The sequence below is a fragment of the Scleropages formosus genome, chromosome 2, assembly GCF_900964775.1.
Source record: "Scleropages formosus chromosome 2, fSclFor1.1, whole genome shotgun sequence".
Taxonomy (NCBI): domain Eukaryota; kingdom Metazoa; phylum Chordata; class Actinopteri; order Osteoglossiformes; family Osteoglossidae; genus Scleropages; species Scleropages formosus.
Window position 1 is genome coordinate 12,757,175 of NC_041807.1, and position 17,469 is coordinate 12,774,643.

The 17,469-nt window shown below is 46.5% G+C and overlaps 1 protein-coding gene across 4 annotated transcripts in view; it reads right to left on the reverse strand.

The window, feature by feature from the left end:
- Positions 1-2,989: 2,989 nt before the first annotated feature.
- Positions 2,990-17,469, reverse strand: part of plxna4 (plexin A4) — a 182,121-nt gene continuing 167,641 nt past the window's right edge. For all 4 annotated transcript variants that reach the window (XM_018747502.2, XM_018747503.2, XM_018747504.2 and 1 more), the window contains exons 27-32: positions 16,970-17,069; positions 15,344-15,534; positions 13,018-13,187; positions 8,731-8,943; positions 4,186-4,336; positions 2,990-3,873 (exon numbers count right to left, since the gene is read on the reverse strand). In XM_018747502.2, the coding sequence (XP_018603018.1) occupies positions 3,778-3,873; positions 4,186-4,336; positions 8,731-8,943; positions 13,018-13,187; positions 15,344-15,534; positions 16,970-17,069 (921 nt within the window). In that variant the 3' untranslated portion in view covers positions 2,990-3,777. The remainder of the gene's footprint in view (positions 3,874-4,185; positions 4,337-8,730; positions 8,944-13,017; positions 13,188-15,343; positions 15,535-16,969; positions 17,070-17,469) is intronic.

The window sequence follows — 17,469 nt, forward strand, 5'->3', positions numbered from 1 at the left end:
GTCTTCTGATCAGCTTCTTATTGCTTTGTGTTTCAGCTTCAGTTCAGTACGTTTACTTGTGTCAGGTAGGAGTGTACACACTAACTCTGACTTTACAGTTACAGGTTTGATATCTTTCACACAATATAAGTAGCATGTCAGTGTTGTGTCAGTTAAAGGTGCACTACAGTTTTTTGGATGGTGAAACTCTGGTGGAACTCAGCAGCAGTGAAATTACTTACTAGATGTCCACTAACTCCTCTTCATGGCTATATGTGTCTTGTAGTAAAACAATGAAATAATGTAAAATTATAATGAAAAATAAGACCACCATTTTGTTTCATAATAAAGTTTATTCTATATTACAAATAGTATTTTGTTCTTGACTGCAAAATAGGATTGCATTATATATTTACATACACAGGTATACAACTAATTATAACAAAGTTAGAGAAGCTTGCCTTTTTCCTGGTTTTGTAATTCTCCCAAATAGAATATCTTTATTTGTCTCCAAAGGTTGAAATAGTAAAAGTCATTTCTAACATGTAGCTGTAACACCTGCTGTAACACTGAGAGCTCTGGAGGGATGTTCCAGTTCTTACTAAGACGTTTAAGGTGGAAGCTTTATCTGTCACTATGGAAACAGGCTTCAGGCCATTAGGAACTACATTCGCTGCAGTGGAAGATGAACAAAAAAACAGTACCGTAGGTCGCTTAGATTCAGGAAGCGGTTTGCAGACGGTCCCGACTGGAGGCTGTTTTTAAAATACTACGCGCAAATCTACGGAAGCATTAAAGTGTCAAATTACATTGACAAGAGTCTAGATTGGGAATTTGCAAAGAAACTGAGTAACAACCTAAAGGCATATTGCACCTGCACAGCTATTATTCTACTACAGATTAAAATGAGTTTGACAAAACTGTCATGTCCCCAATTTAAAAAAAAAAAACACAACAATGAGAGGGCTTTAAAATTATTAATGCTGGCTGCAGATGAGGACAAAACATTTAAACATAGAGAACAGAACCACAGAACCAGCACCCCACTAAAAAAGTCCCAGGTTATAACACAAAACACACACAACATGGGTTCTGAGGCAAAAAGTGCATGGGAAAAGATTTCTTAAATACATAATTAACATAGACAAAGATGTTCACTTTAAAAATATACAACATTTTGTATTCAGTAAAAACATTTGTTGTTTAACGTTTTGTACTGTTGTGTGAAGTAACCGAAAAAATGCAGCAAGTTTTTGGAGTAAACATCTTAATACATTTTACGCAGTTCTTTGGATGATGTCACACTTACTCATTAAAGGCCTACTCCTGACACACAGTATAAACTACATCATCAGATGAAATACAACTGAATGATGACAATGAAAATGGCAGTTTAGTAATTGTTTTACTTCCAAAAATGACCCCAGTCATTTAGGCTCATGGTAGAAGGTATCAATCTCGTCCTCCACGACTCGCTGCCATCAGATGTCCAACTTCAACATGAGGGACCCATCTGTGCTGGTGAGCCGCTGGCCAGTGACTTCCGGGGTCTTGGAGAAGATGCCACGGACGGTAGTCGTCTACTCATAGAAAGACGGCCGACCGAATTAAGAGACAGCAATTGTGCCAGTGAGAGTGAGAGGTCAAGTTCTTAACATGTGAATCCAAGACAGCCCAAAAGAGCAGTTTGTTGAGAATATTTGCTCCTAGTTCTCCGCTCAATCTTTGACGAAAAATTGCTCCTACTATTAATAAATATATTTTTGATTGCAAGGCAGTTTCATTTCATAACATCCAGACAGGTCAGCATGCAAGGGTATATCATATATTGGTTTTAAGGTACCACTTTTATATTAGCTTCTAACACATTCACGAAACATGGCAATGATGTCTGAATGGGTCTTCTGGATAAAGGTTCCACCTTAACATGGTTCGTTGTAGTTTAACATGACAATCCACTTCTCCGCTTCCAAGCAAAATAAAGAAAAGAACATCCACATCATTTTGCAAGCCTTTTTTCTCTATTTTCCTTTTTTAATTTGAAGTACATGCGCTTAAAAAGCCAATAAAGACCCAAGATGGACCTGGGGTGGTCTCCACACATTCACATCACCACATTGGGCACGGTTTTCAAGGCAAAAGAAAGGTTAAAGGTCAAAATGAAAGGAAGGCGGCTCTATTGTCTCATTTGCGACAATAACAACACCCAGCAGTTTTGTTTTGTTTTGATTCTTGGTTAAACTGTTTGTCTTGTTTTTTTCTAACCTTTGAGGTCTGAAGATGTACAAGGACCTCAACAGATGCTTTCCCCACAGGGATGAGGACAACTGTGTCACTCGCTGCTATTTCTCTCCAAGATCTGAACCGAGGCAAGAGGGTGACTGGAAACACTGTGACACACGGAAAACCAGGGCAGATGCAAAAAGCTCATTGGCTCCGAGACCCTTGCAAACGTAGCAAGGTAACAAACAAAATATCTTTTTGTGGCAGTTTGTTTCCCTAGTATTTATTCTTTTGCAGTTTGTTTTGCTTCCTTACTCGTGTGACTCTTTATAAATACGTCATATTGAATATCACTCCTTTGGTTTTCTGCTTACCAATAGCGTGCCCTTGTTTCCAAAGTCTCCCTGTGGAACAACCAGTAGGATTAACAGTGTGTGTTGGGACTTCAGCACTGCTTGTGTGAATACATGCAGTCCAGAGCTCTCCTAGCTCTGAGGACACGATTCTGAGGCTTTCTGCTGTCAAGGTGTGAAGCAGCACAGGCCCAAGGTAGCACTGTGTTCAGGGCTTTCGAGCTGAAGAACACTCACTCTGTCCTCCACACCCATAAGCTCCTCTGGTCCACAACACGTGACCTTGCAAGCCTGGGTTCTGTGCTTTTCTAAAACCTCGCCTTAATTCTCACGCATGGTGGTGCGTTCAGTACGACGAGGTTAGTGTCGTCAGGACGGAGGTGTGCTTCTCTGTAAAAACGGTCCCTTTCCCCCCACCCACCCACCCACCCACTCAGTTTAACAATGTGTTTAAATTTTCTATAGAGGAAGCAAGATGTGTACAAAATGAGCCAAGGAGCTTGGCTTTTCAGAGTAAACAGGTGCATGAACAAATGCATGAGTGAACGGACAGCAAAGTCGCTGTCTTGGTCTATGTTGTACGGTTCTCCAAGACTACGATCTCAATCCAGTTAAGGTGTAGTAGCACTTTAACTGTCTCCGTACACAATCTGCTGGACATGTTTGGATTTCTAGTCATTCAGGGTCCATCAGACTTCTCCTCAAAGCAATGGAGAGGGTTTCAGTATGTATGCCTTGAATCCTGTCTGTTGATTTGGTACTCAGTCTTTTTGCATGAGTGTGTATTTGTATGCAGGTATATATTACACACACCTATATATACATGCACACATACCATCCCTACTCCCTTCATTACCTCACTTTAAATATCGTTCTAAAATTGACTGGACACTACAGGTAGGTTTACTTCTATTCAAAAAGCTGGAACTAACTGAGAATAAACCTCGTTTCAGAGATGGTTTTTCAAGGCAACTTAATTAAAAGTACAATTTTCCCAAGCTGGTCAACGTGGCAAGATGCCGCCCAGCAGCCCCACAGACACACTCCTCTTCCTTATCTCCAGTAATTGTCTACCCAGTAGAATTAATGCAACGCAAACATTTGCAGCAGAAAAAACAAAACTTTCTGAAAGCTGAGATGGCAAAGGTAATGAGGGACAGGTCTTCGCTCAGGCACGGCTCGGTTTCTGATCTCTCCCAGTGCACTCTGGGAAATGCGGTCCTCAGCTCTCCAGACTCATGAAAGCGACCACCTGCTCCAGCTTGTAGGCCAGTCTCTGTTTCCTGGCACTGTCGTCCTGCTCCAGCGCATCCACTATCTGCCAAACCATGAGGCCCAAATGTTACTCACACATTGACATAACTTCACTGCAGTGATGTCACATCTGACTTTGAACACAAGTAAGACCGGCATTCCGAAATTCCGTTCTTGTAGCATCACTTGTGTAATGTGTAAAAAAAAATCAGCTTTTCTTAAGAACCTTTCATCAGGATCATATCAGGTGAGAAAACTGCAACACATTTTAGTCATGAACAGTGTCTAATTTTATATTCTTTTTTTGTTATTCATAACTGCCATAATGGTAGGAGAAGGGAGAACATTCGCTCAGCTTTAAGTAGACAGTGTGTACCTCCTCACTGTACTTGCCCACGTAGCAGTAGATCTCACTCAGGGAGCTCAGAGTATTGAACTCGTTGGTGTGCATGCGTGACTGCTCCGCCAGGTAGGCGTTCATGTCCTGGTCGCTGATGGCCGGCATCCGGCCGATGTCCGAGTAGTACCTACAGCATGGACACATGGGCAGTGTGAAGACCCGCAAACCTATGACTGAGATGTGCAAACACAGTAAAGTACTGGAATTGGAAGCAGTGATTGGTGCCAAAAATGTTTTGAGTGTGAGATTTTGAGCCCATCTTGACATGCATATTAAAACCATCTGGAAGTCATGGACAATAGCATCTCAGCTTACAATGAACATTTTTGGACGGTCCTGTCAGTTTTGTCTTTTTTCAGCGCTGGGACTCCTGACAGGGAAGTAATGTTGGTAACGACAGCCCCCATCCCTCCTCATTTCCCACTCAGTCAGTCTGACGTCTCACTGTCAATCTGGAGGAGTCCTTCTGAACAACATTAGCGACTGCCAATGAGTCTTAATAGGAGAGCGGCCTCATAATGAGGTTGTAAATGGAACCGAAAACTCCAAAGGACACTTAGCAGGGCATCTGTGCACTCCCACCCCCTGACTCCCCGAATGAGAAATTGCTGGGTGAGGAAAAGCCATCGGTCATTGTCAGCAACAGCTGCTGTGCCCCCATCAGGTCCTTAATTACACTCCGTCGTTTACATTTTTAATTCCTGCAACTTGACATACTCTGGACATCCAGCTTCCACTTGAAATAGTCTTGAGTTTGTCACACAAAGATCTTCCTGGAGCATCGTGGGATTACTGAGGAAAGGAGAGTGGAGAGTCCGCTCTCCATCCAGTAAGCTACTGTCCATTCTACTCAAGCCGCTTGAGCATTGAAGTGACTCACAGCAAGCCAGAAACAAAGTTCAAAGGAAGTTTCTGGAAACAGCATGCTGGAGCCTTGGTTAACAAGAAGGACACGGATTCCTGTATTTAACCTGTTTCAAGGAAAATCCAACACCCTAATCCCTCAAATGCCAGGTAACATTGAAAAACTGTGATCATGTAGTAATATTTATTGAAATAGAAACAGACAGACAGAGAGGAAAAAAGACAAACAGATGAATTAACCTTTGTTTGAGGTGTGTACAAAATGTGTGCGGTGACAGTGACATGTGCCATATAATTGTGGTGAGAGGCCAAAATCCTATAACAGATACAGACAAAACAAAATAATGTCTGTGTAGTTCAGTAATGATAGCATCAACATGTCTGTGGAGAGAGTGCCATGAAGCCTCTGCCATTCGAGCAGCTAGGAGCATGAGATGCTGCGCTAGGAAGGACAGAACATTCCAGCACTTGTGAAAGCTACAGGATTGATTCCTCCTTCTTGATTCCTGCATTTCCTTCCACTTGCTCTTTGCAGGCATTTAGTGCTGCTGTCTCAGTGCCCTTTTTTGTGCTTAGTCCCTGACCCACCGGGAGTCGTGTTCTACTGATCTGTTCTACTGGTCAGCCAGGTATGTTCAGGATCACTAGGGTGAGGAAATTGGCCAATTAGTGGGTTGAAAGTGAAACAGTGCTGGGGAGGGAGGGTTTCAGACCAGAGGACAAGCTGTGGACAGCCATGGTGTGGGGTGTCGATTGCCATCGTGCCACGTGGCCGGTGGCCTTGACAACCCGCAAACGCGTGAGATATTCTCAATTTGCGGCACGCTGGCGAGCCGAGGGGGGTGTCTAGCTGGCAGCCACCACTGTGTCATCACAAGACACCTTCCCATGTTCGCTTCAGCTCTGGCCTAAATGCCTTCCTCTCTCCTGTCAACACACTGAGAATATCTTCCTGAAGCGTGCGTGCTTATTTATTTATATAGGCCCAAGAGTGAGAACCTGGAGAAGGGAATGCGGACAGTCCTCCAAAGCACCTTCCAACAGCTCTTCCATCAGGATCCCACAGAGAGGCAAGACTCATAGGAACGTCTGCTACTTTCAGATGTCAGTGTCATTAGCATGGATTTCCATACAGAAGAACATCACCCCACCTGAAATCAGAATGGAATCTAACCACATCACACATGAAGGGAAAGATCTGACAGTCCAATCATGGACATCCATCAGTGCGAAGGTGATGTTCTGCCTGTGGTGGACTGCTCTTTAGATAGCAGGTTTATGGCTTCAAAGCGCAAATCTGGTTTCTTCCTTTGCTTATTTATGTGATAGAACTTCACTCAGCAGCCTGGCCTTTCTTTGATTGCCATCACTCTGGAAAATATCCCATCATGCCCCACAGATGGGTGACAAAACAGAAAAGGACTGGTATGTCCAGCAGCAGGAGGTGTTTGTCTGTTAGTATTAGAGCTTTGAATTGTCTGCTCTACATCAAATAACTCTAGAACACGTTCGTCTATAGAAAGCGCAGATGTGTTCAAACCCATGTCTGACTGTACCACTTCTTCAAACAGCTCTAATAAAGCGTTTGCTCAGTGAATCACATTATAGAACTATGATCCTCCAACCTTGTGTTAAATGACTCAAATGTATTAATTCGTTTATTAATTTTCCCCCTCCATTTTGCAGACAGTTGTACAGAGGAAGGGGGTGTAGCTGATGCTGTGCCTCATTTTCAAACCCTTCCTGTGATAGACAGCCCCGGAACACCAGACTGCTCCAGCCCATCGGACCTTTTCAGGGCATCCACTGGACCACGCAAGGTTGCAAGGCCACCGGACTGCTTGAGGTCACCAGGTAGCTGAGCTGTTTCGTGGGATCATGATGGAGTTAGGGACAAGAGTGTATGGCTATTAAGGCACCGTGCCATAAACCCAGAAAAGCAGCGAGGCGTTCATTGCCAATGGCCCCCAGGACAGTCATTAGCTACAGTTATCCCCTGTATTTTTTAAATGCTCTGTGCAACCTGCGACCTCCAGTGCTGGTGCAACTTGTGCAACCAGAGCTTTGCCCTGTGCTTCTGTTCCAGGCTGCATGGTATGTGAACCTATGCCGTCACTGCACACCCCTTAGTTCTTACCCTTCAGTGCTGATTATAACAGTGAACACACCCCCGATACCCCCTGCTGCGGTGTCTGCACGGCTCTGCAAATGCACAAACCCTCCACCGAGCACTGAACACCGAGTATCAATTACACACACGCATAGCCTGCTGATCACTCATGATTTCACAGCCTGTCCTTCACCAGCGATGCCGAAAGCCTGAACATCTTCTGCAGACTACACTGTGTGTGTGTGTGGGGGGGTTTGTGCGAAAGTAGAGACACGTCACAAGAAATGGGAGGATTCTGAAAACTCAGTTCTCCTGATGACGAAAAGCACTCTACTCCTGGCTGCCGGTTCAGCTTCTTGACAGACGGGTATAGTTTGGATCTCGTCCCTATAGGCACTTCGTAAACGACAATCCATGATCTTCCTTCTGCTCCAAAATGCTCTGAGCAGAACCTCAGACAGAGTCATTTTTAGGCTTGTCCTCATCCATATTTAAACCACCCAACTGTCTTTGTTTGCCACTCCCACCAAAATCAGGGATTTCCTTAGAACAGATCACTGACAGATGTGGTCCCATCCAGCTCAGTGCTTCTGAACACGCCTCCCTACAGGAAGACGTCTTTCCGACCCTCCAGCATTGGCAACAAATAAATACTTTTTAACTGCTTCACAGGCCCCATATTTTATTCAGCACTGCAGCAAATAAATTTAATAAAACTCTCATCTTAACAAATTACCAACATCGGTGCCTGGCATTCTCATAAAGGCGCACATATTTTGTCCATTAAAAATGGGCTGAGCTTGGTCGCTTCCCTGCGGGCTATTCGTTCTCACTGTATTTTAATTTGAAATGCGCTCCATGGCCCATACATCACCGCTCTTCCGTCTCCCATGTGCCTTGCAGCGACAGGAAGCCAGCAACTTTCTTAAAAAACGGGGCTATTTTATTCTTGCAGATGATGAAAGTATTTGGATCAGGTTCGGGATATCAGATGGACATTCTACTCTTAGGAGATGAGATGATCAGAAAAGCCCAGACTGTATTTGTATCCTCCACATGTCTTCTGGCTCACTTGAACAAATGGCTGTTTTGTCTGAAATAATTGATGAAGACAACTCTCCTCTACTGGGCAACAGCGAAGTATCCTTCAGGGATACCAACCTGCAGACTCTGAGTCACAAGTCTAGCCCCAGGTCCATGTGAAAAGCACAGTCCTGCCACAGATCCCAAATGCAGTCCTGGCAGAATCTTTGGACAAAGCTGTTGTTGTTTCCTATCCTCTCTTCTTACTCTTGCTTGCACCCTGCTGTTCACTCGGGTGCTTTTCCTGGTCCTGGGTCCTACCAGGAAGAACTTGTCCCCCCTGCAGCACTAGAGAATTCCTCATCCTGCAGAGTGATTCCTGCTTATTTCTGCCTTCCCGAATGAGTCTGATCAGTCATAGAACACTAGCAACTCCAGAAAAATCTCCACCCACACCTGTGAGAAAACAGACCTGTCACTTGCCTGTTCACACACCTATGAGACGGAATGAGCGTGTCACCTACCTCTCCACCCAGCTCTTGTAACTGGGGATATCCTTGGCATAGAGCAGCTTGTTAGAGGGCGAGTCCTTGCCCAGGCGATGCTCTGAGGTGGAGCAGGAGTCCATGAAGGTCTGGGCCACCACCGACAAGCAGGCGTCCGTGATGCTGCTTTTGTGGATGTCAAAGACAAACTGCGGGTTCTTGATCACGTTCACCCAGAACCTCAGAGGTAGGCTGTAGGAGACACGTGCGCCAGCGTTAGTGAGGGTTCAAGCGACAGGGATGAGTGAACTGTAATTAGCCGAGGTCTCCATCTGTGCATAACCTTTCAACATTATTCAATCAGGCCTTCCCTCTATTGCTATCGATTATTCTACACTTGTAGGTCTCCCTGAAATGGACCTTTGTGCTTCTTGGTTCAGTGCTGTAGCTACAGGGTGTCATACTTGGATGAGGTGTAGCTGTCCAGTGAATATGCTTGTCAGCAATTGCCATATCTTGACAGGCCCAAGTGTAACTTGGACAAAGCAACAAGTGAAATGTACCAAGAACACATAGCTGCCTCCATAAACAGACCAGGCTTTGGAACAAAGAAACAGAACCGAACACAAGAGCTCCAGTACAACCGCTCCAGCCCCACCCCTTCGCTGTGTGCTCCTTTAACCTCAAAACATTCCTCATCTGTGAAAACTGCACAAAAGAGGATTTGGGGTGAAAACCCAGTATTATGGCTTCAAATTAATCTTCAGGAATCTACGGGGATTTACGGCAAGATCAAAAGGATATTAACACCACAGCTATGTGGACTTGATTGTTTCCAATCTGGCCTAGCTGGCCACAGCAGATTATATCATTTCCAGGGGAAAGATCAGAATTAACACCCTTCCCCATGCATTTGTCTTTTGACTTGAGTGCCACACGCTCATCAGGCCACAACACAAATATGGATAGGACTAGAAGCTCCAGCAGAGAGGCCAGGAGGCAGAGGGCTACAGACCATAGGATGCTACTTTTAATCCTGGAAGCCATGTTTGAGCTGGGAGGGTTTAAGGGTCCGATTGCAATATCTGTATCACCCACAATCCCAGCCTGTGTCCTTGAGAGCCAAGATAGGGCACTTGTTTTGAGCCACCTGTGGTATGAGAATAAACTTGCTGTCCTGGTGACACAGCGAATAGCGCTGCTGTCTCACAGCTCCTGGGTGCAAGAGGATGTGGGCTCAGTCTGTATGGAGTTTGCATGTTCTCCCCATGTCTGTGTGGGTTTCCTCTCACAGTCCAAAGACATGCTGTTCTGGTTCACCCATAGTGTGTGAGTGACAAAAGAGTGTGTTCCACTAGTGTATGGATGAGTGACCCAGTGTAAGTAGTGCATCTAGCAGTGTAAGTCACCTTGGTGAATAAGGTGTGTGGGTTGATAACAGTACATAGAGTTTGTGGGAAGTCGCTTTGGAGAAAAGTGTCTGCTAAATGAATAAATATAAATGTAATGTAAATGTCAGTTTGGGGTCCTCATTTTACTCTGAGTGGGGTTGCACACAGGCTGGCCTAAATCAGACTGCATCTGAGTGCAGCCAGTACTGGACACTGAGACTACAGGTTTTGTTTGTAAACTGGGGATCTGTGTCTCCCCTGGGTGTGGGTGTGGCTGCAGCAGCCAGGACAAGACGCCAAGAGCTACATGTGCTACCGCATCAGGTTGAGAAATGGTTTTTCATACAGGTTCGGACTGAGTGTGAAGCTGCTTTTGGGCAGTGTTGATCTTATCCATCAGCTTGTTCATTACAGCCAGCCTGGTATCCCAGCATCCCCTGCTGTGTGTGTGAAATTGCCTGTCATGTGTCAGTTGCAACAAGCCAGCTGTGTATGGGGTGAAAATGGCTGTTCAGCAGAATGTTCATGGGTGTGCAGAAAGGTCACAGTGTGCTCTACAGTGTTACTTAGACCTTTCAGGTCAGCGTCTCCAGTTACTTTGAGCGGTGCTCACCAATGGGACACCTGGACCCCCTGGTTCTCTCGCTCAGGTTTTGTGTACCTGGCTTTTCTAATGTGGTGTATCTATCGCCACTGCTCCTTACAGTGAGAAACGCCTGCATCAGAGCCTGGTTGTGGCCTCAGTGTGTGGATCTCAAATGCACCTGTTGATACTTGATACAGGTGGGTTAAAGCGATGCTGTTTAACTTTTCATTACTCTTTCTCTGTCTGTTGAGACAGATATGTGTGGCAGTGCATGCTAGGTGACTTCATCCACACAGCCTGATGGAAAACAAAGGTATGAGGTTGGCAGGAGGCAGAGCATCATTCTCTGTACTGCCTGCTTTGTGGGGGGTTTGTGGGATCCCTGCTAGTGCAGTGCGTATTTCACTGCAACAGATGTCTTTCTCTGCTGGGTGTGTCTTTGACAAGTTGCGGGGTGAAGATCCCACCAAATGGCTTTGCTCCCACAGCAGCTCAATATAGATGTTTTGTCGTATTCCACTTCTGAAATGCCAATCTGAATTGTAATATTGTGAACAATTATCTGTTATTCTGGAGTCTTAAAGAGCTTCTGTTGTAGACAATCACGGATAAAAGAATTATTTCAGAATTTAATCAAGGATTCTAATTCGATCCTATGCAGCACGTCCACTGATTCCATTGTACGAAACCCATCTAGATTAAGGAAGAATATCGCTAGAAAGCGGTCATTGTGCTTGCCGCAGACTATAATCCCAAGGCTCAGTGCCCTTGCTGCGTACAAGATGAGCACTCCTGGGATATCAGGGCTTTTGGGAAACCTAGCACTGAACTGCACTGATAAGCCATGCTGTGTGTTTCAGGAAAAAAGAAAGGATCAGGTCACAAACTCCATGAAAGCCATGCCCTCCGCCTCTGCTACAGCCCTCCGGTGCACGTCACCCTCACACTATATTGTTTTTCCTGTCTTCCAGGAGACTTGCAAGGTGGATTAATCACAAGAAGCGAAGCAGCAGTTACGTGTGAGGCACCACGCGTATGGAATGTCGCATCCTGGGCCTTTAGGAGCCTCATGGAGTCCAGTTCCCGTGCCTTGGTTACCACCTTTATGTGTTTGTGTTTGGAGTTCTACAGATGGAGGGCCACGTGATGAACAGCAGCAGCTGGTAGCATAGTGCTGAGAGCAGTTGCCTTGCAACCTGACAGTCCCTGGTTTGAATCCCTGCTCCCTGATTTTTATATCACTGCTTCAGTTGGGTGCAGTGTGCTGCTGAGGAGCAGAGGCGGTTTCTATATGCACTCGAACCCACACAGTCACACTCACACACAAACATGTGAGTTGAAGGCTTCACTGCTCTCATACCCCTCCCCATGTCTAGGTCTAGGGGGAGGTGATGGAGGTTTGGCCTGGTGATGGATGGGGGACATGTGGAGAAGCTGGTGAGCTGTTTGACCCGTTATTGCACCCAGGGCACACAGGTGTGGAGAGTGGGTGGTGCACGATCTCCCGATGTGGATGTGACCTCCCTGTGTGATGGACAGTTGCTGGCACCAAGCCCAGCCTCCCAGAAAAACACACACAATTAGCCTCAACCTCACACAGCATGATTTATCAGTGGGAAAGAAAATGACAATGCAGTAAAGAAGGGTCCACCCACTCCTCATCAAGTTGGGTTCATCTTGCTGAATGCAGCTCATGAAAACTTCTGTGGCTACAGAAGCACATCAGATGATTTCCACCACATTAGACAGACTCGGTGTAATCACTGTATATACAGTGAAACCAGGCGCTTGACAGAATTACTATTCATCTCCCAGTCCTTGAGGGCTTAGTCCAGCTGTCCTCACAACTAAGACCTTTGAAAAAGAGTTAAATGAGTGCAATCAAGAAAATAAGTTGAATTAGGTGGTTCATTGGCTGGCAAGTTGAAAACCTCCTGATCTCGGCTGTCTGTGAGTGCAAGTAGCCGTGTTTTACAGGAAGAGCCAATTTGCTCATTCCTGAGGGAGGAGCTTCGCAGGCACGAGAACCTCTGTACTCAGTGTCACTGGGCACTCGGTGAGGAAACACAGGAATGAGCTCCATCATTGACTACACAGCACGCAGAAGCAGGACTGCTGCAAGGAGTCCAGGATTCCCAGTGCCTCGTTCGGCACACACCAATAAGACTACGGCCCGGGCACCGCGCTGTAGCACTCCCTGAGCGAAGCAATGCAGAATCCAGCAATTCAACTAGGAATCTCAGCTGCTTCCAGCAGTGAACCTCTACTCACAGAACACAGACATCCTTCCCTCATGCGCAGGGGAGAGACTGCATGCATGTCTAAGTGTGTATGACAGGTGTCTCTCACCAGTTGCTCTTCCATGTGTGTCTGACGTGTGGGTCGTGGATGCCATGCTTGTCCGCCTGCTCATCGAGGAAGTCAAACATGTACTTGATGGCGAGAGGCAGAGCGCTACCGCGGTGGGCAGTGCTGAATATAGTCTCAAACAGGTCATCAACAAACTTCTGTAGCGTGCCCTAAGGAGGAAGGAAGAGAGAGCTGTGAGCCAGGCAACTGCGAACACACACACACACACACACACAGGTCGTCACACTCATTTTTACAAAGACAACAACTGTCACATGTCACATTATATTTGGAACATATTAAAAGACCATAGGCAGCATCGTGCCGTGTCCCTTTGTTAACATATTCCACAGTTATAGCGTTATTCTCACTCAGAAAGCAGGATGCTGTCAGTCCTGTGCGTGCACACATGCACACACACACACAAACAAACCTATGCAGCCATGTGATTGTGGTCCTTTGCTCCACTACCTGTTGGAGGTGGTGGGGTGGTGGGAAGGTCCCCCCCCCGCCCACCTCCTCTCAGTTGAGGATGTGCGTTTCTCACAGTTCACTTTTAATAAAATCTGTGAAAAGGAGCGGAATCTCTTAAGCCGCTTTGTGCTGGCGGATTAGCTCCCACACTATGCCATTGAGTGTAATTTGATTTAATGTTGTTGAGTTTAAGGGAGAGAAAAAGAGAAAATCTAATCCACTTGTAATGACTGAGTTGATAGAATGCACGACGGCAGCCAGGCCCGTATCTAGCAAGAACCACCACCGTGACCAGATGAGGTGTGTGCAGCCGTGGCAAAGAAAATCACACTTCACTCCAATGGTGACTGAGAGAAAAAGAAAAAAAGTGGAATCCAGTAATAACACAGTGTCCCATATTCCTGACAGCTTATCTTTGGCCCATGGAGATGAATATATATGTGTTTCCGGCTGTCCCCCCAGTCTCCGTGGCGACAGCTGTGGAGTTGGGGGGGGGCAGAGTCAGAGATGAAGGTAATGAAAAACAGAAGCCATAGCACGCCATGGCGGGTGAGGAGAAACATTGCGGTCCCTGGCACTACAGACAGACACCTGGTCATTGAGCCTAATGAACGGGGGACGCGTGGGCATGCAATAACCCTGGGTCACGCAGCCAGGGGGGAGTCCAGCCCAGTAAAACACAGCACACTGAGACACACAAACACATTAGCCAATATAAATCACACATGTGCACACAGAAACGCGCGCGCACACAAACACATACTGATGGGAGTCATACGGGCAATGTCGGCAAGAGCGCCGCAGCTCAGGGATTTATTGCAGAGACGAAAGCCAAACGTAGTCAATTAGGACGCTTGTCAGAGCCATCATTTTTCATGAAGAGAGATGCCCTCTGAAACAAACTGGTGATTTCACTGAAACAATCTGTCTACAAAATGACACAACATCCTCATCCTGGGCTAGGTAATCACCCTGAAATAGTGGGTCCGGGTGTGTGTGTGTATTAATTACAAGTCACTTCGCTGACTCCTCAGCAGCTGCTTACTGAACAAACCAAAATGCTCTGTAAAAAAGGAAAACTGCAGACAAACGTGGCCGTCACAGGTGATAGTGCGCTGTCCATTCGATTATAACCTCAGAAGAGCAGAGACACCGAGCTGATTGGATTCTGATTCTTTAATTTCATCAAAACATCAAGACCAAAACAGCCCATATGAGAAGCAGAAATGTCAATCATAAATCACACCTGAACACTCGGTGATTTGCCTTCCTTTTCTTTTTTGTTTCAACAAGAAGAAAGGAAGTTTGATTGTGGAGAGGGACTCATCATTCCTTATGCAGGTTTGCCATTTACAATTATCCTGGGAATAATAGGTTCTGTCTAGACAAAGTCAACTGATTTTTTCAATGCTGCTCTCAGCAACAGACAATTTTCATTTAGCCAGGACAATCACCTGGCCCCCCTGGTGTGCACTGGCCCCCCTCCTGTGAATTCACACCACCCGGGCACCAGTGCCACACTCTGCCTCGCTACCTCTGTGTGTGCGCGTGCGTGCTCCCTTCTTGCTTAAGTACTTAATTAGCTCCATCATCTTATTTATTTCATTTTCAAATTGTCTTAAAACATTTCATTTCAATTAAGTATTTTTGGCAAAAAATCTGCAGATATGAACAGTACAGATAATTAACTGATAAGTGAACCAGCTGAGCCACGGGAATTGTTTGGAATGACAACTGGGGCATGTTAAATCCTGACCCACACACACACATACACAAAAAAACTGCACAGTGAGAGCAATTCTCGATACTCGCTCATCTAAGATGACATGCAACGCAGTTGCTCCCTGCTCACCTTGGTGGCCAGGAGTCTGGTCAGGTAGATCTCGGACACCATCTTACTCCCACGGTCACCTTCTTTCTGGTCGCCGTGCTCGTGATTCTTGACCAGGTGCCACACCTTGACGCCACTCTCCAGGTCAGGCGTGATCATGGGAGTGCGGGACCGCAGGCTGTCTGGGCTGCCCGTGTACTTAATCATGTTTTCTGTGAGGCACAGGAACAATGTGGAGATAACATTACAATGATGGAAACCCAACCCACCGTCCCCGGAGAATGCGGCATTCAACAGCTCGACTGCGGTTAGCAGATGCACCCTGCTGTCAGTGTCAAGCAATGTTAGGCCAGAGTTTGTCCTCGGCGGTCCTGAAACACACGCAGAGGCCCTGTAGTCTGAACTCAAAGAGAAACCAAGTGCAAACTTCAACAGCTGCTAAGTCAGATATAAATCTGTTCTAAGAAATCGCCATGGTGTGTTTTTGCTGGCAAGTCAAAAATGTGTCTGATGAAATTAAATATTCATTGCCCACCTGTGACGGTTTCAGTGACATTTAATACAAAACAAAAAAAAACAAGTGCTATTAATGTCTGCGTGGTGTGACAAGAATTGATCAGCTGGCTGCATTGGGGAAAGCAGGCAGCTTGGTGCCGCGGGGCTCTGTTCCTGGGGAGAGAAGAACACCCCAGTGGTAAACAAAGAGGACCCATGCAGGGAGAGAAGGAGGAGCGTGGTCGAGAGTCGGAGGTGTCACTGGCTGGCTTTCTGGACCTGGCCGCAGCCACGTGGCACGATGGGAGGCACTCAGCAGCCCATAGCAAGTTATTGAGTGAAGCGTATGTTACGGCGACAGGCATAACGGGGCCTGATGCGCTCTGTAGAGCTGTAGCTGTAAGGAGAAGGACGGAAGAGGGAAGGGAGGAGGAAGGCCCAGCACAGCTGGCATCCAAACTGAAATGCTCCTTCTGTTTGGGTTCAGAGCTCACCCTTATAGCTTCCTGTGCTTAAACTGCACGTTCAGAGCTGCTATCCTGAAACGGACCATAGTCCTCCATTCAGCAGATGCCCGAGTGGTGCTTTGCAGGTGACTGGTAGTCAATGGAAAACATGGATACAGTGACTATGTGGACGGAGGGGTAGCTGTATGAGTGTCAGTCTCTGTGTGTGTAACTGTTAGTTCCTGGGGTCACCCTCCGTTGAGGAGCCGGACTGCCAGCCTGGGGACACAGATGTGTGGAACGAGTTGTGAGAATTAGCTGGCAGCGACTGGGGCAGACAGAACGTCGCGCCTGGCAGGGACTGGCACTATTTTCCTGCTATCCGACTTGCCCACAGCAGGGCCCCGTGCCCTTGTTTCCCTTACCAAATTCCCTCCTTCCCGCCCTTCTATTCTCCCCTCTTGTACCAACTTGACTGCCTCACTATGAAGAGTTGAAAGAGATACCCACGTGGGCATCAGTGCGCATTTGAATCACATACCAGCACACAAGCCTCAGCCTTGACCAGATGGTCATAATCACACTGACACAGACATGTGTCCGGTGGACAGGCAAGAGGTGCACTTCACACAGATACCCCTGTCTCTGCCTGACTAGGGAAAGGGGCGTGGGCCAGTCAGACACACGAGGGAAGTGCTCCACCTACCATATTTACTGGCAGACGTCCTGGAAACCGTGGAGTTGTTTACGGAGTTGTAGACCATGACCTGCTTTGGTACAAGGGCCACGACTGAGTTATCAGGCACCTGGAGAAACAGAGAGACCCAAAGAAGGACTAGATCAGTGCACTATTCTATATAGTGTCAATAATTTAAATCTCCGTCTCTTGAGGAAATTGAATGCATTAATTAATGAGCATGCGTGATGTGATTTGAATGTGTGCGTGTGCGTGTGTGTGTGTGTGTGTGTTGAGCTCCAGGCACTCTGAAAGAGAAAAGGTGTTATGTGAGAAACACCTAGTGGCTCCCATTTCAATCAGCACCTCCACTAGGGGGCAGTGCCACAGGAGACAGACCCACTCAGTATACAGGTCGAAATGGATTCAATTAACACACTCGGGAAGACACTTCCAGACGGTCGCACCACCGGCCCCTCTGGCTGCAGCGCAGTGAAATGAGGCGGTCTTGGACCATGGTACATGAGAGC